The sequence below is a fragment of the Chinchilla lanigera genome, unplaced genomic scaffold (assembly GCF_000276665.1).
Source record: "Chinchilla lanigera isolate Chin_1 unplaced genomic scaffold, ChiLan1.0 scaffold00014, whole genome shotgun sequence".
NCBI classification, from domain to species: domain Eukaryota; kingdom Metazoa; phylum Chordata; class Mammalia; order Rodentia; family Chinchillidae; genus Chinchilla; species Chinchilla lanigera.
In genome coordinates this window covers 1496579-1522130 of record NW_004955415.1, presented here as the reverse complement: position 1 = coordinate 1522130, position 25552 = coordinate 1496579, and the positions used below count along the sequence as shown (strand labels likewise).

The window sequence follows — 25552 nt, the reverse complement described above, 5'->3', positions numbered from 1 at the left end:
ATCAGTCCACTTACTGAGCCTTTTATATTTAAGGCGTGCCTCAAAGTGCATGTAAATGTCTTTTTCTACTTCATTTCCCTTTAATAAGAAATAATTAATGTCCTCATGCTATCTTTTGGGGCACAAATCTTAAGACATACACCCTTTCTTCGTCTGTGAAGGCAGTGTTTCGTTTCACCAGGATAAGTAAGTTGGAAGACAAGCTCTTGGTGCTAGAATTTTCTCTTGGAGAAGAGAGGATTCTGAATTCAGCAGTCCCAGTATGGAGGTTGGAGTACTCACCCTTCAAGGATTCTGGACTCTGATCTTCTGGGACACTTGCCTGGGTCCTAGCCGCTGGGCTGAGTTGACACACCAGTGTGCCATAGTGGGCAAGAAGGGACAGTGGGTTTAGTTCTGCCTGTTTGATTCCCCTCGAGAGAATGTTGTTCTGTGAATCTGTCATGATTACAGTTGGCGCTTCATATCCCCAGGTTATGGACCTGTGGATTTAAATAAACCACTGATGAAGAATATTTGAAAACAATTGTGCCTGTCCTGAGCATGTGTAGTCTTCTTTCTCTTTGTCACTATTCCTTGAACAGTAGTAGAAGACTTTTTATAGCATGCACATTACGTTATGTGTTATAAGCTGTCAGTGACTTAAAGTAGTCCAGGAGGATTGTGTAGATTTTATGCATATACTATGACTTATGTATGATCTTGGACATCTGTGAATTTTGGTATCCACAGGGGTTCTGGATTCAGTCCCCCATAGATACCAAGGGACCACTGCACTTGAAATAATTTGAACTGTGGTCTAATTTTATATGAAGAAATAAATTTTAAAAACCTGGTGAAGCCACAGCTTTTTTTTCCCTGCCTTTTCTTCTGTCATATTCATCTGGTCTCTACACATTGATTACTTACTTTGACCTTTTATAACTAAAGTTAATAGTGTTTTCTCCCACTTTTCACGTTAGTTTTGACTTTCCTGCTTTAGGTTTTTCCCTTCGCTGGCTTATTTCTCTGATTTTTGCTTTTTTCCCTTTATTTCCATACCCTCTTTATTTTTACATGTGACATTTCCCCATCCTCTTTCCCTCCCTGTTACATACAGTCTGCCTCCTTTATCTTTCTGTGTCTCCTATTTTACTCACTTCTTGCCTATGAGAAGACAGATTATAAGGTCAGTAGAACAGAAATAGAGGTTGAAGGAAAGGCACTATTTGGAGATGGGGAAAAAGTGGAAGAGGGGTCAGGTGGGGAGGTCAAAAGGATTGAAAGTACAAGATATATTACGTACATGTACTGGTCTCCTCAAACTAATGTAGTTATTCGGTATTGCAGACATATATTGATTTATAAAAAAAGAAATAGAGGTTTGAATAGTGATACTCCAACCCTGTGATCAGAACCATCCAATCCTTGTGCAGATTTGTGATTTCCATGAATTGTGCAGGTTTTGTCTCAATATACAATTAAATGTATTTTCTTAAATACTTGATGATAGTTGTAACTTTTGTTTTAAAGATGTATTTAATGTAAGATCTTTCACTGGAAGCACCACCAGAACATAATTTCATGCTTGGAAGTTTATTATATAAAGAGCTGTTTTTTGTGTTTTGTGCACAGCTGTCTGTGAAAATGGATGCCAAAATGGTGGGCGTTGTATTGGACCCAACCGCTGTGCTTGTGTTTATGGCTTCACTGGTCCACAATGTGAAAGAGGTAAGAAAAGAAAAATGAGAAACTTACTTGGAAGAAGCCTTTTTTAAATTTTAAATATGTGTAAATCAAGTGAAATGATATTTTTACTGTTCTTTGGTCATATTTGTAACTTGAGTGGTAAGATTGTGGAACATAATAGCAGCACACGCGTCTCAGCCTTTCACACTAAAGGGAGCTCCATTGGAGAAGACAGCTCAGGAGGTGTTCCTCTAAGGTGGTTGGAAGTGACGGAACACAAATTCTGAGTGTGCTTAATTCATATTAGAGTCATTACTTTAAAAAGAAACTATGTCACTTGGGCTTGGCTGCAAAACTCTCAGGATCTGATACAAATTTCACTCCACAATAAGGAAATGTATAACATTCTATAATAAAAAGGCAGGGTGTGATCAAGGCTCTGTTACTCTGTTTCTCTTGGTTTTCCTCTCCTCTTTCAGTTTTTCCCAACCCTGGAGTTTTGCGCTTTTAAAATGGCTCTCAGCAATTACTGAGACAACATGCTATGTGTTCCCATCTCTAGATAGAAAGGCTTCCCTCTGACCATGGCCAATAATACCCTCCAGAGGTGGCTGCTGATTCACTTGAGCTTTGTCTTTTTTTTTAACCAGCCTATGGCAGGAGGTAATGTTAACACATACGATGTAGACTTATCAGAACCAGTGCTTGCAACAGGTGCTGATATAACTTCTCCAGAACCATAGGGAAAAGAGGGTTGGCTGTCTGCACACAGTAGAACTTCCTTTGCCCAGGACAGAAGGGTTGGAGGAATGGATGCCGAAGTCAGGATTGTTCGTTTTATCTATGTAAACAGTCAACCCAGTATGAAACCAGCTTTCCATGAATTCAGTAGCATTTAAATTCGTGACCTGTAGGCTGCTGAAAAGTTTCAGCTATGTTTTACCAAATGACTTCAGAATTATGTCCCAAAAGATATTACATTGGCATATCAAAGAAATTGTACTTTATAATGTAATAACGATTAGCGCTAAACCATAGAGTAAAAATAATTTTAAGCTAAAAGTAATGTGTGAGTATTCATTATTACATATATTTTCAAATGTATTTTTCCACAGCTTGTCATAGCATCTGCAATTCTATGGCACTTTATTGTGAAACTAGAGTATATGGAGTTATATCAATGAAATATTACAGGTAAATAGTGGTGATGGCTTATATAAATGTAGAGAGGCCTTGAACTGCACTGAAACCTTATATTTAAAAAAATTATGCTTATTACTCTGACAAAATCTTGATATTCAATAGGTTAAATCTTGGGAAGTAATTGAGAAATTACAATTAATTGGTGAAGTTTGAAAAGTAAGATATATGCAGTCTTTTAACATATGTTTATATGTATACACGTCAAGATTTATATTATTCTTAAGGTAATTGAGATTTTTAGGACTTAAGTACATTCCAGAAATGACAGAGTTTATAGTTATGCTTAGGATGAATTTTAAAGTCTTTACCAGATGGTTCTAGTTGAGGAAGAAAAATTAATTGTGAAATGTTAGCATAAAAAGATAAATCATTCAGAGTGGAATAACATAAGTTTCCTAGATGATGTGAAGTTTATTTAAATACCATAGAATGAAGAATAGTTAAATTTAAAATTTCAAACAGAATCATTACTGGTGGAGATGATACTCTTTTTTCGTGAAGTCTTATAAACTGTGCAGCTTTTTTATCCTGAAGCAGATTTCAAGTTCAGTTCCTCAGTGGCGAAGGAGTTGGGTGTGTAGTTTCAACTCAGATTTCCAGGTATTACATCACTATTCTCCAACAGTTACTCATTCATTAGATTTGTTAGTCTTTACTAAATTTATGGGAATTCAATAAAGACTTAATGTACATTTTACATGTACAGTAGCATGTTTTCAGAAGAAAATTATAAAATTAATTTTTGAATGAATCAACTTTAAGCATAGTTTTTGAAACATGTTTCTTAAATCTTTTAATTACTGCCCTTCAGATGAAATTTTTAAAACTTCATTTCTTCCAAAGAAGTAGTTAATAATTTCTACTCTTACTTTGTAACCATGAACTCTAATGTTTTTAAGAGTCAAATTTGTTTGAATTTTTGAAATGCATAGTAAATAATTCTACCAAAGTATAGAGTTCTTAATTCTTCTTAATAAATATTATATTTACATAAACATGAAAGGAATAATTATGTAGAAGTTAGTGAATATACTCATGTAGAATCATAATATTTAAAGTTCATGGTATTATTTTTTTAATTACTGAGTTTCAAAATGCATGTTCTTTATTAGCTAAGAAAAAAAGAGCATTGTAAAATGAGGGGTGTTTTCCGTCCTTCAAGTAGAATTGCATGTAATTTTCCTCAAAAAATGTCCTCCTGGGATAGTTGTGTGATAAAGCCTGGCTGCTTTATCTGGGTTCTGGCAGACTGGTTTCCGGCCTGGAGACAGAGACTGAGTGGTAACTAATGACTGGCATGATTATGGTATTTAACTTGAGTCTTGGATCTGGGTAAGCTGAAACTCTTTGGAGTTTTCTTCTCACTCTTGCTGATCTGTACAATGACCTTTTATGCTTAGCATCAAAAAAAAAAAGTTCTTGTGGCTGCATGCGGGTTGTAAAATGCAGATGGATTGGCTAAGTTGAAAACACATGAAGGTATTTAGTTCTTTTCTTTCTCCAAACAGATGCTCATTTGAAAAAAAATGCACTTAATATATACCTGGGAATAAACACAAGTAGAATCAGAATTATGTAGCAAAGTTTAATTTCCCCCTAATACATAAAGTATACCTTAGTATGTATCGACGGACACATGGAGGAGGGCGGCTGTAAGTGAGCTTACCTAAGGGATTTCTAGATAAAATACAATAACTACCTGATCACCAGTGTGGCTTGCCCAGAGTTCCTCTTTCAACTTTTTTGAGTGAAATGGTGCTTGGATTCTTATTTCGTAATTCAATTTTCCTTGAAGCTTTTATAAAGAACATCTATTAGAAATATATCATGACCCTCCTAGTTAACATATAAATTGTGCTACAAATTTTTATCATGTTTATGTCTTCCTTAGAAAGATGTATAAATTCTATAACATTTCAAACCTGAAGTCCTCGTGACATTTTTTTTAAATGTGCATCTTTCAGGGAAAAGTACCTTAAAAATGACAAGAAAACGCCTGCCTGGCAAGCGCAAGGTCATGAGTTCGGTTCCCGGTACCGGAGAAAAAAAAAAAAAAAAAAAAAAAAAATGACAAGAAAATTACTTTTTTATTGTACTGGCAGCTTCAAGAAAAATTCCTTTCCTAATCTGTATCTGCAGGGAAGACAGTTGTGAGATGCAGTTGCAAATGTTAGAGTTTGTAAAATCTATTCCTAGCCTTTGCTTGAAATGACAATGGAAGGATTGATTATCTGTTGCAGGCATCTTTGGTTGTGGAGAGGGTTGCGTGAATTCAGTGCCTAAAAGCACGCTGAGAGGGAATTTCTGGGTCTCTCTTGGAGACCTCTCGTTGTAGGGCTCTCACTCGCTCAGTCATATGGCGCTTTGTTGGCAGAGTCTCAATCATTGAAATAGCATTATTATTCCACTGTTTGAGTCTGGGCATATAGTGGTGACACAGCACATCCTACTTGTCTAATTCAGTAGGAACTCAATTCAGTTGTCTGATTTGGAAGATGACGACAACTTCTCTGAGAGGAAGCAAAGTCTTATCACTTGGGTGTAAATTTATTTATTTATTTTTGTCTTTTTGAGACAGGGTTTTGCTAGCAGTTCAGTCTGGCCTTGAACTCACTTTGTAGCCCAGGCTGGCCTTGAACTTGCAGTGCTTCTCCTACATCAGCCTGCCAAGTGCTGGGATTATAGGTGTGTGCCACCATGCTCAGCACTTGGGTGTAAGTTATTCTACACATTTTTGTATGCCCACCCACATTACAGGAGGCAAATAACTGTGACTGCTGCTGACCCTACTTTGACTGCACTCAATTCTCCAGAAACAGAAATGGGGATAGGTACATTGGGATTTTTCCTAAATTCTGGGAACTATGTAGACCAGATCAAAGTTTGTTCAGAAATAGCCAATATACTTGTGGTTAATCAATATTTAATTCATCAACTTCAGACTTATAAACTATACAGAGTAAATTTGGGTTGGATAGCCTAGGGACATAACAAATTCATTGTATGACCAAGAATACAGAGAAGTATGTTGAAGAGAGCAAGCTGGCATTTTGCAAACATCAGTATAGAGTGAATTTAATACTTTCAAGAAATGTATAAGCAGTATTTTTTTTTACTAAAAAACCCTTCTGTTGTAATTTCATTGTATAAAAGCAATACATGCTTATTACCAAACATTTAGACAATAAAAGAAGATAAAAGAAGAAAATCCAGTTATGCACAATCTCTCCACTCAGACTTGATTATTATTAACATTTTGGAAATATACTTCGAGTCTTTACTGCAAATAACAGCGTTCACAAAGAGTGTGATCTTTCCATCCTTATTAGACCCCACTCTTCTGTATCATGAAATAAATCTTCCCCCTCCTCTTAGTGTGGTTGAGTGTGTTACAGACTGTAATGGTTGCACTGCACATCGTAAGACTGAGCGAGCAAAGCTCCTTCCTTCTTCACAGCACCACTCTGTTTATAGTGATGTCTTCTGAATCTCCCGGATGGAGAAGCTTTGCCCAAGTCAAGTGAGTAGCACGGGGGGCGTGGAGAGAGAAGTAGGATAGCCAGCAATCTTATTCAAGGCCTGAAATTTAGTTACTGTGTTACAGCTGTCTGCACTAATCATATTTCTAATTATTTCACATTTAAGGTTACTTCCAGATTCCTTTTTTTGTTTGTGGTTTTTTCTGTAGTTTAGCTTTGTATGATTAAATTCTCTGTAGCTAAATCTGTGTTCTGGATTATAGTCTTAGAATATATCCTAGAAGTGTAACCCCTGAGTCATTGGTTATATGAAAATTTAGAAAATCTAATACATTCTGCTCTTTTCTCTCTAGACTTTTCAAATGATATTTTTTAACCCTTTGGCGTTATGTTTAGGAATCCATTTTCCATTCCCAAATCCTATTAATATCTGTAGATTTTTGATAATGCTTTTGTATTTTATTTCTGTTTGCCCTTATAGTCATATGTTAGAGTATACAGGAGAGTAGATAAACTTTATTTATAGATATTGAATATTTGTTCACCCAGTATTTTTTAAGTATTTATTATCAAATTAAATACTTGGAACTTGAGCATTTAAAACTATATACTTCCTGTTAATGAGAAACAGATTATCAAAGACCAGCTCTAGTCATCTCCTTTAAACAAGATGCAGTAATAGAAATAGTAACAAATAGAGAGCTGAGATCTGCCTTCTGACTAGTTGTAAATTAGACCGTCTTCTGACAGTCAAATAAATGTAGAGTGAAAGAAATATAGCTCATTTAAAGTAAAAAAGACAGTGTTAGACTAATTCCAATATTGATACTGGAAGATGTATTATTACTGATTCTTAGGCTAACATTATTTAAACTGTATAATTAATTTCCAATTACCAGAGTCATGAAACCAGTACTTTTGTAGAAATAAAATGTCTCCTCTTTCCTTTATTCTGAGATTTAGTAAAATGAAAACTGCAAGGAACAGAGAGAGATACACGGGTTGCAAACGCCAAACTTGCATGCACACCCAAATGTAGACACACATACACACCCCACTCATGAGGCTGTTGAGAAGAATATTTTATAACCTTGCACTCTCTAAGCTAAACTTAGCCTTAAATGGGCATCTTAAAAATACCAGAAGATCTGTGGGAACTTAACTTTTTGGCACTAGTTCAGATGACATCCTTATCTTGAATGCCATTAGGAAGACAAGAGAACAAAAAGAGAGAAGAAAATCAGCCAGTGAGAAGTTGAAGGAAAAGGGAGGAAGAAAACATACAATGATGGAAGGGGAAATGAATTGCTTATCAAGGAGTAGGGGTGTTTGTAGTGCAAAGGAAAGGCTTACTTCAGGAAAAAAATTAATTCATTTGATCCATCTGAGAGAGGTTAGGCTTCCCTTTCTCAGTCTGTGGCTTAAGCCTGTCTGGATCTGTAGAATAGGATCAAGTATTTTGACACCCATTGGAACTTAAGCACTTAGTATGTTAGAATAGGATCGAGTATTTTGACACTCAATTGCACTGATTTTTTATTTTCCTTTGAATGTAAGCACTTAGTATGTTCATTTATTCTGTGTGTGTATCTTTGTTTTTGCTTTATCCACTTAACTCAGAAAAAAACCTGCAATATAAAATGAAAATGTTCAAATATTGTGTGTTTGTGTAAATCCCCAAATATTTTCTGGTTTTCCTATTTCAGCATCAAGCCAGAAGACATTAGAGGTTAAATGGTTGGAAATTAGGCAAAGCTGCTACACACACTTTAAATACTGTATAATGAAATATAGTTGAAAGTAGTTAAATAAATTTTTGTGGGTGAAAAGTATATGAAATATGTATTTCAGAAATACCCAACACTACAAATTCCTAAATAATACCTATTTCCAGGGATTAAAAGCAATAAAGTGCTTACCCAGAGTGAGCAATGTGCCTCCCGCATGGTATGCATCCACTAAGTGCCACTTGTTGTGTTTTAGGAACAAGGGGTATGGTCAAAATCCAAGGCTAACATTAAAGTGATGTTGGAAACATGATTGCCCTCTCTGATTCCTGTTTCTACCCAGATAGTATTTGTCTAGTATCTCAGCCTTTATTGTTGTGAGATTTAAATGATGATAGTATAATTACTGTCACAGAATACATGATATTCAAAGACATTAGATCTTTTTAACAACTCCCCAGTTATCAAAAAGAATGGAATATAAAAATGAGATCCTCAATGGAATAAAAGTATGTTTTTTGAACTAAGTCACACCAGTAAAATTTAATGCTGTTTTTATAGCATGGAAGAACAGAATGAATAGGATATTTAGGAGATGGTCACATTCCTGAATTCCTGATAAGAGAATTAAATGAGAAATGATGTGCATAGACATTGTGCGGTACAGAATAAGTGCTCAATAAGTGATAAGCTGTAATCATAAAGAAAAAGCCAAGACAAGATAGCTTTTTTAGATAAATTGCCTTGATTGGCAAGGAAGAGGCTATTTTAGAATCACTGGGACTTTTAGTTTCAGGTGTGTGTGAGTTTTAAACTTGTCCATTTCATTGTTTTAATTTTTGTGGGTTTTTTTTGCTAACAATACGGATTGATTGGGTCTATATATATATGGTATATATATGGTGTATACATGTACGTATAATACATGTATCTCTATAGATATACCATAAATAAATATATATGTATATATATATATATATTTGTCACTATTTTGCTTGTTATACAGTTGAATGTTATAGCCCCCTTATCTTCTTTTGACATGTTTTTACCCTGAGCACCAGAGTTTCTATCCGCAGTTCTTACTTGACTGACTTCTTTAAGATATCTTAGTCTGCCTCTTTCTTATACACAGGTATAATTCTAAGTATTTCACAAGGTAGCATATATATTGTGCAAATTGAGACTTCAGTTGCCAGCCAAGATGGATGAACAGAAATCAGTTTAACTCTCATTTGTGAAAAGACAAGAAAACAGAATAAAATATATGAAACAACAACTTAAAAACTACTGGCTACCAAGCAACAAAACAGACCCTTGAGAGAAAGGAAGCAAACAGTGTGAACTGTTCAGTTCCCTCAGTTTTCTGCTTGAGTTTTTCCAGTCCGTACTGCATACAGTGGGAGGGAATCCAGCCACAGCCTGGCTGATTCCATACATCTAGGGGAGAGCCCTGAGGGAGCGGTGAGGCCATGATGGTTGATGGTTGGAGTTCTTGGGGCAGACAGAATAGTGGAGATGCCCCAGACACACACCAAGAGCCACAAATATACAGAGTCCCTTCCAAATTCTTTGTGGCATTCTAATCAGCTCTTGCTTGTGAGGAATTCACCTGCGGCTGGAAAGAAACTACACAAAAGGTTTAGAAGGAACAGTATTCTGAACACACACAAGTCTGGAAATTTTTTCTCAAGCCAAATTAGAGAATCACATAATTTATGGGACCTTAGTTTGGATACTCAGAGAAATCCTGCCTTAATAACAAAAATGCTGTTCTGATCCTGGTTAATAAATTTTGAAGGCAGTAGTTAAAAGGATCAAACATCCAAGAGGAAAGTTTAAGATAATTCAGTAGAGGACAGTTCCAAGTACCCAGTAAGGTAAGACTCAGTGCTTAGCATATAATCAATTAGTGATAATCAAAGATTCCTATAAAAACAGTAGAAGATACAATATTTTAAAAAAATTAAAATCAACCCAGAAGTGGTACAGATATTAACAGACTAGAAGACTAAAATAACTGTTGTAAAGGTACTGCACATGTCTCAAAAGCTACAGGAAAGATTTAAAATATTAAGTAAAGATGTGGAGAGCAAATTGAACATTTAGACAAGAAAACTACAATGTCTGAGGAAAATTCTCTGGATGAGCTGAATAGTGAATTAGACACTGTAGATGAAAAGATTAGTGAAGCTAAAGACAGCAACAAAAAACACTAAAAACAAAACACAGAGAAAAGGTGTTTAAGATGTAGGAGCACATCACTGAGATTTGTGACAACTTCCAGCATAATAAATGCATGTAATTAGAGTTATCATAAGCCGTGGGTGGCAGAGAAATATATATTTGATGAATTAATAGAAAATGTCCTAATTTGACGGGTGCTCTAAGCTAACAGAACCTACATGACCAATGAACCACAAATAAAAGGAACACTAGGGCTGGGGATTTAGCTCAGTGGCACAGCGTCTGCCTGGCAAGAGCGAGGTCGTGCGTTCAATTCCCAGTACTGGAAAAAAAAAAAAAAAAAGGAACACTAAGATAGTCATAAAAGGACATCAGTAAAAATTGCTTAGGAGCACAGATACAGAGAAAATCTCAAGAACATCCACAGAAATACATTTACAGAAGAAGGGAGCACGAGGATGCCAAAACAACTGCTGGAGAACACTGCAAGAGAAAAGACTGAACAGCGTCAGATGTAGAGCACTGACGTTAAAGAGAAAAAGTCTATCTGGACTTTATAGCAGGAAAATGTTTTTCAGCAATGAAGGCAAAACAAGGCCATTTTCAAGCATAAAGATTAAAAAATTATCACAAGCAGCATGCTCTGTAAGAAATTTTAAAGGTAGTCTTTCAGATTGAAGAAAAATATTATCATGCAAATATGAATATATAAAAATGAAGAGGATCAACAGTGTAACTGGGTAAATATGTAAGTTGTATCCTTTGTGTTTATATCTCCTTAAGAAATTGGCTCTTAAAATGAAAAATAATTACAGTGTTCTGTGGGATTTATAAAAGAAGTGGTGATAAAATAAACTTTTAAAATAGCACAAATGCTAGGGGCTCTTATACTATTTGTCAAGCAGTGTAACAGTACCTAAAGTTGGACTTTAGTGAATTTAATGGTGTGTATGCTAAATCCTAAAGAAACCACTTAATAGAGAACTATAGCTAATAAGCTGAAAATGTGCTAATAAAAACTAATGGAAAGAAAGCAGCAGCAGAAGATGAAGAGAATGAATAATAAATGGACAGCTCAAAATCAAATAGAATTCAGTAGATTTAAACCTAGGCATATAAATAGTGACATTAAATGTAAATGGCCTCAACACTCCAGTTAAAAACAGATTGTTATGTAATATAAAGTAATCCATTTATATTCTCCTACAAGTAACCTATTTTGAATAAAGATACCAGTAAGATTAAAATTTTAAAAATTGAAAGAATGCGGACCAAAATTAATGAAAAGAAAGCCAGAGTGGCCACATTAATATTAGATAAAGAAGACTTAAGAGCAAAGAGTATCAGGCATGAAGAAAGTAATTTCATTATAATAAAGATGTCATTTAACAAAGAGGATATAACAATTGTAAATGTTTACAAATTTAATAACCCAGTTTCAAAATGCATGAAGTAAAGGAAGAATAGATAAATCACAATTACAGATAGTTCACTTGCATTCTTGGCAGAGGTAGATTTAAAGTCAATAAAGAAAACAAATCTCCTGGATCTGTCTGCTATTTAACACCAATTCTATGGAAACTTTCTGGAAAACTGGACCGAATTTAAGACATCCCATTTCACTCTCTAAATCCTAAGGAGCTTTACCAAAATCAGAAAAAGATCTTTCATGAGGAAAATGCAAACATTACTCACAATGCAACACTTCTCAACAAGAATTTATCTAAGTATATCAACAGTAATACATTAAAATGGTAATATGTTATGACTTACAGGGATTTATCTTAGGACATTAAAAGTCAATGTAATTCATATCAAATTAAAATAACTATATAGCCATCTAAAGAGATATAGAAGAAGCATTTGAAAAAGTCAGAGTTCTTTCCCCAGGATATCAGTAAACTGGAAAGTGGGAGAGAACGTCCTCAAAATGACGAAAAGTATTTCAAAAGACCTGTATCGAGCATCATGCTTCTTGATGAGAAGCTGAGAGCTCCCACCTTAGGATCAGTAACAAAGCAAGAGTGGTCACTTTCACCGCTTCTACTGGGTGTTCCATTCTGCTTCTAATTAGGACAGTAGGACCACAAAATAAAAGTAAAACATAAGGCAAAGGGAGAGGTAAAACTGTAGTATTTGCAGAAGACATAATTTTTTTATGTAAAAAGTCTGGTGAAATTGATAAAAAAATAACTAGAGCTCCTCAGATTTATTAGCAAGGTCATAGGATGGAAGATCAATGCATAAAATTTACGGTATTTTTATGCTTAGCAGTGATCAGTTGAGAATTTAAAACACCATCACAAGTATTATGACATTCTTAGAGATGATTCTGATGGAAGATGAGCTGGTCTTGTGTACCGAAGGTTGCAAGGCATTTTTTAAGCAAAAACAATGAAGACCTAATAAGGAAGGTACATACAGCATGCGTTGGTTAGAGGACTTCATTTTGTGGGATGTAGATTCTTCACAGATTGATCTATTGACTAAAACTCATCCTGATCAAAATCATAGGTAAATTTTGGAGAAATCTATGAACTATGAAAACTCAGAAGAACTACAGTAGCCAAAGCAAATTTGAAAACAAACTAAGTTGAGGGATTACACTTTTGGCAAGATTCATTGCCAGGTTACCTAGAGAGCTGAGAAAGCAATCTTGTGTATATTGTGATGGTTAGCCTCAATTGTGAACTTGATTGGCTCGAAAAGTGCTCATGAGATTATTGACTCACACTTACGGGTGTGTCTGGGTGGGTCATGGACACATCCTTAGGGACTCCAGATGCCTCCCATTCTATCGATGATGGTGTGGACGATCTGCCACCATGGGTATTGTGACCTCCCAGGCCTAAGCATGTAGTTAGCGGGGTGGCGCATGTCCACGGTTGCATGGAAGGAAGGGAGTGGCTCCCCAGCCCCCCTGCCTCCAACTGCAGTACTTCCACCATATGATCCTGCCTTTGAGCCAGCCAGCCATAGAGAGAAAGCTCTGGAATCATGAGCCAGATCAACCCTTTTCTCCTCTCAGTTGTGTGTATCAGGCATTTTGTGCCAACACTAAGAAGGCTTATTTATTTATCAGCTCAGATGCAAAGGTAACTCAGTGAGTTTTTGTAACAAGTGACACAGAAAGCATTAGATATTTACATGTGAAAAAACTAACCTGGGCTCACCAAATACTAAAGACAAAGTAGACCATTGACCTAAGTGTGACATAAAGACATAAAACTTAGCGGAGGAAACAGACCCTTATGACCTTGGTAATAGTACTGTGTACTATATCCAAAGTATGGCCTTATTAAAAATTGATAAATTCTATTTAATCAAAATGAAACCCTCTGATCTTTGAGAGATATCATTAAGAGGATTAAAAAAATCAAGCCACAAATCAGTGAAAGTATATGTAAATGATATATTTGTACCCAGAATATATTTGCTATAAAGAAATAGCAAATCTTAATAATAAAAGAACAAACTACCCAGGTAAAAACAGGCAAGTATTTGTGAAAAATTGTCACCAAATAAGATAAATGAATGGCAAATAAAATATAAAAATATGTTCAAAAAACATAAAAATATGTTCAACACCTTCAGTCATTAGGAAAATGGAAATTACATCACAGTAGGATATCCCAACACCTGTATCATACATTCCTGGTAAGAATTTAAGTAGTACAAGCCCTTGGGGAAACAGTTTCGACAGTTTCTTAAAAGCTAAACACATAGCGAGGGTGAGGGCACATGCTTGCCATTCTAAGTGCTTGGGAGGCTGAAGCAGGAGAATCACAAACTCAAATCTGTTTGAGCAGCTTAGCCTAGAAAAAAAATCCTGCGGGTGCACAGGAATATAACTCAGTGGTAGAGCACTTACTTGCCTAGCTTGTGTGAACAAGTGGGTTCAACTTTCAAACTGAAAACAAATAAAATCACAAACCATACGTACACTTACAACAGTTACTTAGCCATCCCAGCCCCATGCGCCCTAGCGAAATGAAAGCATATATTCACAAAAAGTACTCCCAGCCTTCTAGCAGCTTTATCTGTAACACCCTCAAAAGCTAAATAGCTTAAATCTGTCAGCAGGTGAACAGATAAATCACGTTTTCATACGATGAAATAATTATTTTTTCAACATTTAATTTTACATCTTCATGTCTTATTAGTGCACTTTTAATGTATGTAATGTTTACATTGCTTGTGTGGGGTTGGTACATGTGCACAACACAGTTGAATTCTTTTCATCTCCTTTCCCCCTCTTTTCTTCCTCCCCGTCTCTTGATCGTCTCATTTGCAAAAAGTCTGTCTCTCTACTTCATAACCTCTTTCATTTTGCTCTTTATTTACAATCTGCATTTCTCATATAGAAACCATGAGATACTTAAGCTTGCATGTCTGATTTATTTCACTTAATGTTATGGTCTCAAGTGCATCCATTTTCCTACAGATGACTCAAGTTTCTCTTTATTTATGGGAGAGTAATACTGTGCTCCCTTATGTGTACATACCACATTTTCTTTCACCACGCATCTGTTGATGCACTTACAAGCTGCTTCCAAGATTTAGCTGTTATGAATTGTGCCACTCTAAACATGGGTATCCATGTGTCACTGTAATGTGGTGACTGATTCTTTTGGGATGATACCGAAAAGAGGAATGACTGGGTGAGATGGAATTTCTAGCTTGAGATTTTTGAGGCTTCTCCACACTGATTTCCACAGTGGTTCTACTACTTTACATTCCCACCAACCATGTGGAAAAAGGTTCCTTTCCCCCACGGTCTCGCAGTGTTTTTCATTATTTTATTTCTTAACAATGACCATTCTTTCCAGGGTAAGATGGAATCTCACTGTTATTTTAACTTGCATTTCTCTAATGGGTACCAATGGTGAACTTTCCTTCAGATGTCTATTGGCCATTTCTAATTCTGTGAATAATTCTGTCCATAAGACTTAATGAATTATTGATGCAGTAGTGATTTTGTGCAGTCTGAACTTCAGAGCATTTGTACTGAATGAAGCCAAATAAAGAATGCATATATTAGGATTTAATTTTTACATAATTCTAGATACCCAAACTAATATATTATCAGTTGGACCACTGATTGTCTAGGGATGTAACTGTGTGGTTGGGCAAGATAGAGAAATCACAAAGCAGCAAAAGAAAATTTGGGGGCGGTGATGAATGTTTGTTACTTAAATTATAGTGATAATTTCATGGTTTTATACATAGGTTAAACGTACTTAATATTTTACAAATGTGTAGTTTTATGTTAATTTTACCTCATTGAAGACTTTAAAAATTTTAAAATGAAAGTAATTTTTCCCCTATTTTGTACAAATTGATTTAGGTTTCAAAATTAATGCCTCAGCTGGGGATATAGCTCAGTGGCACAAATACCTGCCTGGCAAGTGCAAGGTCTTGAGTTTAATTCCCAGTACCAAAAAAAAAAAGAAATTAATGCCTCTAGCCATATGTCTCTGAAGAAGTAAATTAATACTATATATTATAGTCCATAACAATTGATAAGCCTTTATGCTTTCTTGATCTTCTGTTAGAGTTTAACAGTATTCAGTTGCAACTAAGGAAATAAAATGACAGATACTTCCTGAACATTGCACCTACTGTGAGAGGACTTTTATTTTGGAACTTTAAGCAAGCAATGACACTAATTATTGTCTGCATAGTTGGTGTAGATTTCTGAAGGAGTGGATGGCCAAGGAACCAGAAAATATAACAAGAAAAATAACAGAAATATATTTTTATTAGTTTGTGTTATACTTCCTCTCAGTGAGTCAAAAACTATATGTTTAATAGTAAATAAGTTACATGTTATACCTGCCTATTTTTGTATTTTGGAAGCTTTTGTGTTTATAAATTTAGTGTAAAATATTTATACATGTTTATTATTTTAAACTCACTTTTAATATTAGGAAAATCTTGTGTTAAATTAGCTGGGTTTTTTTTGTTGTTGTTGAGAACCATAAAATCTGAAAGATAAACACAGGTCATCGTCTCTTGATTTATAGACATTTCAATGTACAATTTCTGTTCTCTTCCTACCATGACAGGAGTATCATATCCTTTATTATTGCTTTATTTCACCACATCTGTTGGTTGTTCAGATTTTATCATCATACTTTTCTAGGATGGTCTCATTAGTGCTTTCCCATTATGAAGAATGGTGACATACAGCCTTTACTTAAATTCCAACCGGATAGGCTTAATTTTGAGGGAGTTCACTTTTATGCTCATATTTCTAAAGGTATGATCCCAATTATTTTCTGGCATTGAATATACCCTGAAGAATTCTCAATCTAGCCTGAGTTTTTTCTCCTAAGTAATTTGCTATTTTTCTCTCAGTGTCTTAATAATTGTAAGTTTGTAATTATATATATCATTTGTTCTTTGTACAAGTTCTAGTGGAAATGGTGCAGTCATTTGACATAGAATGATAGCTATTTTAAACTTATGGAAATTTTCTTCTCTTGTATCTTTAAGTAGGTTTTCTACTTAATTTTAGGTTCTATGAGCATGTTTTTTTGTTATACTTGATCTGTTACCTCCTCTTCGTTTTGATTTTTGTTGCTAATTCATTTTTAGCTGTTTATGTTCTATTGTTTTTGCCAAGTAATATAATGGTTTTGTAATTATGTGAGGTGTTTTTGTTTGCCTTTAGTTTCTTTAGCTCAGAAGTTTCTCTTTTATTTTACTTTTTTGCTTTGTCATCCACATTTTGTTCAACCCTTTTATTAAAGAATTCATTTTGTTATGAAGTTATTAACAGATGCTCTGTATTGCAAAGCAACCTTCATAAGTTGCTTTTATTTCCTAATTTTTTTTCCTCTAGTGGGACGTTTCTTATGAAAAAATTAATTATAATGTACTACATAGTTTCTGTCTCCACCTGCTTAAAATGAGTAACTCTGACCAGAGCTTCTATTTGCACTAATTAGGTGTAAATAGATCTTTCCTTTTTCCCCCTTCAAATGTTATCCACCATTGCTTGCTTTTCCTAGCTCTTGTTTGAGACTCAGGTGTTTAAGGTACTTCATGTTCTGAGCCCACAGGGGGAGAAGGACCTCAGCTGGGATTTGGCAGCTTTGATGAATTGGACCTGTGTACTTTCCAGTCTTGGTATTCCTGTCGCAGGATCACTCCATTTTTGGTGTAGTACCTGGTAATACCTGTGTTGGCAGAAAATCATGTTTAGCTTCCCCGCTGGCCCTGTCATTCCCATTTTGACTGTAAGGGCTTCAGCCCCACGTCGTGTTCCCTGACAATGCTCATTCCTTAACCTTTCTTGTTGATTTTCTTCCTCTGCTTAGTGTGGGGATAATGGACTCTGTGGTGATGATTCTTCTGCCTTTGCTGTCTAACTTCCTCCCATCTGGTAGAGATCACAATGTCTGGATCTTTTCAGGGTCTGCTTTGTTATTGTTGTTCTGTTTTGTTTTCCTTTTTTCTAATGAAATGGTGTAATGGTAAGCAGGAACTTTGACTCCTATATGTTCTCCCTGATTTTGTAAGCTAAGCTTAAACTTCACTCTCCACAGAGAATTAGTGAGCTTTCTCAAGACTTTGACTAATTCTCCTCATTCCCTGTATAATGTGAAGGAAGGGGGATTGTAATTCTTTCTTCTATTTAATTCCTTGGCTGCCATTTTTCAAATATTATGGCAAGAGTTTGAGCCTGTTTACTTCTTCAGCCCTGACAGTAAATTTTTTTGTTGTTTTTTCTTTGACCTTTGTATTGTGGTTGTTTATGTTAGCTGTGGGAAAGGGAGGTTGTATGATATGGTTTCAGTTTGCTATGTTTTTCCTGGAAGTTGATACTACATTTTAAATTTTCAACATGAGAATCTCAAGTCACACAGAAAGCCAGGTGTAGGTGCTTCTAATACAATGTGATATAATCTGATATTGTAGCTGATACTTACAAGTAAGATTATGGCAGTTTATTAAGTACACGTTGTTGGACCAGGAAACACTAATTCTATGGGTGCCTCCTCATCTGTGGATTATAGGCTAGGCTTCCCATGACCGTACTTAATGTCACAGTTTAATGCATACAGATTTCTTCCATATGGACAAAGCTGCATGTCTGTGAATGTCTTCATCTGATTTAGAAATAGAATACAAGGCACATTCCAAATTTTGACAAAGATCATTTTTGTCATTTTTTTTAAAAAAGAATTAAGTACTGAATGTCACAGTAGAGACTTTAATTAGAATTTAGCAGAGTACTGAGGTTTTGAGCAAGTCAGTTTATAATTTCTGATTTAAAAAAAAGCAAGGACATTAGGCTAGATCCGTATTTACTCATCTTTCTTGGTCCTCAAAGTCATCAGGATATTTTTGCCAAAAATAATGCCTACTTTGCCTATTGCGGGCCCAGGGTTCAAATAACAATAATTTTTAACTGTGATTGCATATTGTTATTACCAGGGACTTAAAAAATAAAGCTTTGACATCCCAGCTGAACCTTTGGAACAGAGGAACCCCAGCACAATCATTAGCACTTTTGAAAGCCCCCGCCTGCCCTCGCAACCCATTGTAGAGTTTGTGAAATGCTGGTCTATCATGAGCTCCTTCAAAAATATGCTAGGACTTTTAGAAAAAAATTTTATTGGTACATTTTTGACATAACTACTACCACATTCATCATAGGGAATTTGTACCTGTACATAATACATCTTAATTCTTTTTTTCCCCATTCCTCTCCTTCTTCCCCTGTCCACTTAGAAACCTTTGTTTTTTATTATTTTCCTTCCATTAGTTTTTTTTATCCCTGTTTCCTTCCTTCCCTTCCCTTTTCCCTCTCCCTGTTCTCCTTCCCATTTGAACATTTTCTTCCTACTTTCCAGGCTCTATCCTCCATTTTGGTCCTTATTTACCCTTTGGGTTTCTCACAAAGGGTAAATAAAATTATGTTCTAAAGATGTGTCCATTTACCTAAGAATGTCTCAAGTTTATCTTTCTTTATGGCAGAGTAGTACTCCATTGTATATAAAAACCACATTTCTTTATCCATTCATCTGTTGATGGGCATATCCAAGATATAGCTATTACAAATTATGCTCTTATAAATGTGGCTGTGCATATATCACAGTGGTTTGCTCTGAATTATTTTGGAGAGATACCTAAAAGGGGAATAACTGGGTCAAATGGAGCCTCTAGTTTTCTAGGAATCCCCATACTGATTTCCATGTTGACTGTACCAATTTATACTCCCACCAACAGTAGAGAGGGTTCCTCTTTCCCCACAGCCTTGACAGCATTTGTTATTGGTTGATTTCTTGATGGTAGCCATTCTTTCTGGGGTGAGATAGAATCTCAGTGTTGTTTTAATTTGCATTTTTGAATGACTGATGATGTTAAGCATTTTTATGTATATTTATTTTCTGTTTGTACTTCTGTGAAGTATCTATTTCAGATTCTCATTTTTGGATTGGATTTAAATTGGGGGCTATGATTTTTTTGAGTTTTTTATGTATTCTAGATGTTAATCCTTCGTCTGAGGTATAGCTGGTCAAAAATACTTCCCGTTCTGTTGGTTGTCTCTTCACTCTGTTGGTGGTTTGTTTTGCTGCAAATGCTGGATGTTTTTGTAATTAGTTAAATTTGAGAAATAATTAGTTAAAATAGCTCCAAGATTTTATCCAGTGATTCTCTCATTTAGTCGAGCCCCAAATAAAGCTACTCTGGATAAAATTGACTCCTAGATTATTTTGAAGATTTATGATGTCTTAAAAGTCTGCTACTGAAAGAGATTTTTGTCTCCCTCTGATACAACAAAAGTGGATTTTACTTAAGCTTAAAGTTTCCTCTATCTCTCCTACTTGCAAATCACAGTAACCTGAGTCAGAAGTACATCCGCTAGGGGTGCAAAATTAAGCCAACAATGTTTTAATGACTTTGTATCTTACCTTGACTGCTACATTGAACTAAAAACTAGTCCAGACATATTTTTAAAATCATATGTGGAAAATGGAAAATTCTATCTAATTTCTTAAAAGGAAAGTCACACATCTTTTATGCAAACTTACGATATCATACCTTGCCAAAGTTAAATCCGTACCTTACTCAGTGGTTACATTATAGATTGGTAGAGTACAAAAAGAATGAATTGTGTAGATTACATTAGGATATGTAAAGGAATATAACATTACAAACTTTTTTTTCATGTTGTATTTTATTATTCTTTTTTAGAATAAACACTGGCCTTATTAAGTATTCATATTTTACTAATAATTGCATGGTTCCTGTTTTTTATTATGGTGGGAAAATATGTATAGCTTGAGCAAGGTCATAGGAACTGTGCCTTTTGATTATTCTGTCAAAAATGATCTGTGAGGAGGTGGTATCTGGAAAGCTGATAAAAACACAGTTGGGAGGGTGTGGCTGACACCGTGGGATACCAGGCATCATTTTTTGTGCACATAGCACTTGAGGAAATAACCTGGAGCCACATTAGACAAAATGGAAAAACAGTGAGAAGATAATGATGGAGGAGGCTAAGGGATGAGAAAGTTACTTGGGGAATCCCAGTGGAAAATTTTTTATTCATTAATCAAGCAATGACTCTGTGCTGAGATGTGTGAGGGGTTCTTTGCTTCTTTGCCTCATGTTAAGGATGATGAAGATTTTGTGCCAGGCCGAATGAGATGCTCCCCCTGGTCACTGTGGGCTGTGCAGGAACAACTGATGGAGTCACCTCCACAGTGCTTCGAATTCATGAGATGACGTTTACTTGGAGTCCACGAAGGAGAAAAATGTGCCTGTGCGCTGCATTCCCGCTGATGTGTCTATGCCACCTGTCCTGTGTCACTCCAACTTCCCACAGCACTCCTCAGCACAGAGGGCTCAGATTTTCCTGTTTTTCCTGATGCTGGATAGGTGCCAGACAGAGAGGGAAAGAATGGCCTAGAGATAAGTCCTTCTAAACTGGAATTTATTTCAGAGTAGCCTCGCATAATACCGATGGCTGATAAATGTTCCCTATTATTTATGACAATTATGAAGCAGGTCCTTCCAGTTCTTCCACTATATGCTATTTGGAGATTTTGTGTTAATTATTCTTTTAAAAAGTCACATCAGAAAGTTTCTTGAATTATAGCTCCAACCTTGTCTCCATCCTAAAAACAACTATGAATGAGACAAACTTCTTAGTTTTGGATACTTTACTGTTGGAAATTGGTCTTAATAAAGAGACCTAAATAACCGTATCATGATCTACCCCTACCAGAGACTGCAGTTCCCTTTTCCTTTTATCAGCTGATCCTGGTGGGTAAGGCTACCCTATGGACAGGAAAGCAAAACTCGAACCAGAGTAGTTATTTAAATACTGTGTAGAAAGAGAAGACTGCTTGCCCCCCTGCTTTGTTCCTCATACATTCGTGATTGCATCTGTGTGATCATCAAACCAGATCTAGGAAACTGAGCTGACAGCTCATAGTGGTCCAAGGAAGTGTGGACCACAAATTACCAAGAATCCGGGATGTCCTCAGGGTTTTATCCATGGCGCACCCAAAATGTTAAGTTTTCCTAAATTGATATTCCATGTGTTAACATGACATCAAGCTGTTCTGAAACTCTTGGGGGTCTATTTGACAGTCAGAATAACTCAAAGTGAGAGTCCTCCTTCCCCACCTTACTCCAATTTCATATTCAAAATATTTAAGAAAGGATATTCCACAGTCTGTTTAATGCCATTTTCTGTTTCTTTTTTAGTGAATGTCTTCTTGTGTATTTATATTTAAATTTTTATTTTGGTAATGTTTTGTACATTTTAGAGTATAAATTTTGTACTCTTTTTGTCAGTATTTTATTCTTGTTGATGCTGTTGTAAATGAAATTGTTTATTTAATTTCAGTTTTTCATCATTCATTACTAGTATACTGAAATATAGTTTATTTTTGTGTATTGATACTGTATCAATACACAACCTTGTAGGATACAGTAGTTCACATAGGCTTTTAATGGATACCGCAGAATTATATATATGTACATGATCATGATATCTACCGTTTTTCTTCTTTCATTCTGGTATAAATGTCTTTTCTTTCTTTCTCTTTTGTCTCATTCTCCTACCTAATGATTCCATTATAATGTTGTCCAAAAGTGGGAAGAGTAGATATCCTCTCATTATTTCTTATCCTAGGGAGAAAGCAGCCAGTGTTTCACCTTAAGTATATTTTCTGTGGGATCTTTGTAGTTGTCTTTTACCAGGTTGAAAAGTAATATTTTAAATGATTTTATCATGAATAGTGATGGATTTTGTCACATGCTTTTTCTGTGTCTGTTGAAACAAACATATGACTTTTGTCCTCTTGTTCTATTGATAGGGAATATTATAATGATTTCATATGTTGAAGCAATCATGAATTCCCTTTACTAATCCCATTTGGTTATAGCACATAATCCTTTCTATGTGTTGCTGTTTCACTTACCAGTACATTTTTGAGAAGTTTTGTAACTGTGTTCACAAGGAATAATAGTCTGTAGATTTCTTATAATATCTTGACATTTCTTTCTTTAATTTTATTTCGTTTTAAACAGAAAAAAGCAAGAAATAAGAATAAAACAGTTTCAAAACAGGCTAATAGAAGAGTAATAATTGTTATATTCATACTAGTTTCTTTGAATACATACAGGCATGAAATATTGTCCCAACAATATTAGCACAAACCTTTATTTACAATGAACTAAGAGATACTAGCAGTATAACTATCTTAATTATCTTGTGTGTGTAAATATATATATTTTTTCCTTTTTCCTTTCGTCTTTTCCCCTTTCTTCCACCACAGTTTTTTTCTTTTGCACAGATTCGTCCCTATTCAGAATATCTATTGTGCATTCTGGATTTTATTAACTCGTTCAGTTTCTCACATTAGTGAGATAATGTGATGTTTACTCATGTGGTCTGATTTATCTCACTTATGAGTATGGGCTCCAGTTGAATCCATTTATCTATGAAAGTCTCAAGTTTAGCCTTCATTATGGCTGAGTTGTACTCTTATTATATTAAAAAAAAAAAAGATCTTTTTATCATTCCTCAGTTGATGGGCTTTTGGACTATTTCCAAGATTTAGCTTTTACAAATTGTGCTGCTATAAACATGGGTGCACATATATCATTGTGGTATGATTTTTTAATTCTTTAGCTGGGCCGAATGGGACCTCTAATTCTAGTTTTTAAAGAAATCTCCACACTAATTTCCACAGTGGTTGCACCCGTCTACACTACCACAAAGAGAGGAGAAAAGTTCCTTTTTTCCAACAGCCCCACCAGCATTTGTTATTGATTGTTTTCTTGATGATAGCTGTTCTTTGTCCTGAGTAAGATGGAATCTCAGTTTTTTTAATTTGTATCTCTCGCATGACCAATAATGTTGAACATTTTTTCATATATTTTTTTGCCGTTTGTATTTCTTCATCTAAGAAATGTGTCTTTATCTCAGATGATCATTTTTGGATTGGTTATTTGAATTTTGATGGCCAGATTCTTTTCTGCTCTGTACGTGTTCTAGATATAAGTCCTTTGCCTGAGGAAAAACTGGCTATAATTTTTTTCCCCCACTCTGTGGGTTGTCTTCTCACTTGTTGGTAATTTCTTTTGCTGTGCAAAAGCATTTTAAGAAGGTGAGATCTCTTTTGTTGATTCCTTGTTGTATTTCTGATGCAGTCTGGGGTTGTTCACAAATTCTTTACCTATACCTATGTCTTCAAGATTTCTACCTATTTTCTCTTCCAGTAGATTTAATGTTTCTGTTTTAATATTTAGATCTTCGATCCATTTTGACCTTAGTTTAGTGCATGGTGATGTCTTTGGCATCTGGAGAACCAGTTTTTCCAGCACCTTTTATTAAAGAGATTACCCCTCTTCCAGTGAACATATCTGTCCCCTTTGTTGAAGATAAAGGGGTTTAGTGTGTTTGTAGTTGCATCTGTATCTTCTATTCTGTTGCACTGCTCCTCAGGTCTCTCTCTCTTTCTTGTGTGTGCCAGTACCATGCTGATTTTATCACAGTAGCTTTGTAATACAATTTCAGGTCTGGGATTGTGGTGCCCCCTGACTTGCCATATTGCCCAGAATTACCTTTGCTATGCTAGGTCTCTTCTGCTTCCAAATGAACTTGAGGAACGTTTTCTATAGTTCTGTGAGGTATACTAATGGTATTTTGATTGAGATTGCATTAAATCTGTATAATAGTTTTGGTAGTAGAGCCATTTTTACTATTTGGTTTTTCCTATGTATGAGCAAGGGATATCTTTCTATTTTCTGATACCCTATCTCCTTTTTTTAGGGTATTGTAATTGTGACTGTACAGATCTCTTACATCCTTTGTTGGACTGATTCCTAAATTTTTTTTTTTTTTAGATGCTGTTGTGAAGGGTGTGTTTTCCCTAATTTCTCTCTCTGTGAGTTTGTTGCTTGTGTACAGGAATGCTATTTATTTTTGAGGGTTGACTTTGTATTTTCCTACACTACTGAGTTTGACCATTACATCTGTAAGTCTTCTGGTGAAGTTTTTGAGGTCTCCTATTTGGAGTATCATGTCATCTGCAAATAATGATAATTTCACTTCTTTCTTTCTTATCCTTATTTCTCTTTATTTCTTTTTCTTGTCTAAGTGTTCTGGCTAACGTTCCTTGAACTATATTGAGTAGGAGGGGTGATAGTGGACATCCTTGTTCTGTTTCTGGTTTTAGAATGAAAGCTTTCAGGTTTTGACCCATTAATACTGTGTTAGCTGTTGGTTTGTCATAGATGGCTTTTATCAGATTAAGATAAATATCCTCTATTCCAATTTTCTGTAGGGCTTTTATCATGAATGGGTGTTGGACTTTGTCAAATGCTTTTTCTGCATCTATTGATATGCTTATGTGATTTTTGTCTTTGGTTCTCTTAATATATATATTACATTTATTGATTTGTGTATGTTGAAACATTCCTGCATCCCTGGTATGAATCCCACTTGGTCATGGTGTATAATCTTCATGATGATTTGCTGAATTCTGTTTATTAGTATCTTATTGAGGTTTTTTACATCTGTATTCGTTAGGGAGATTGGCCTACAGTTTTCTTTTTGATTGGGTTCTTCTCTGTTTTTGAAATCAGAATAATACTTGCCTCTAGAAATGATTTTGGAAGTATTGCTTCCTTTTCAATTTCCTTAAAGAGTTTCAGCATCAATAGCATTAGTTCTTTTCTAAATTTCTTGTAGAATTCAACAGGGAATCCATCATAGGGATCCATCAGGATCTGGGCTTTTCTTTGTTGGTAAATTTT

At 35.2% G+C, this 25552-nt stretch overlaps 1 protein-coding gene across 1 annotated transcript in view; it reads left to right on the top strand.

The window, feature by feature from the left end:
* Positions 1–25552, top strand: part of Fbn2 (fibrillin 2) — a gene marked incomplete at its 5' end in the record, with an annotated part of 227883 nt that overhangs the window by 13305 nt on the left and 189026 nt on the right. The window contains one exon of the mRNA XM_005380550.2: positions 1615–1710. Coding sequence (XP_005380607.2) covers positions 1615–1710 — 96 coding nt within the window. The remainder of the gene's footprint in view (positions 1–1614; positions 1711–25552) is intronic.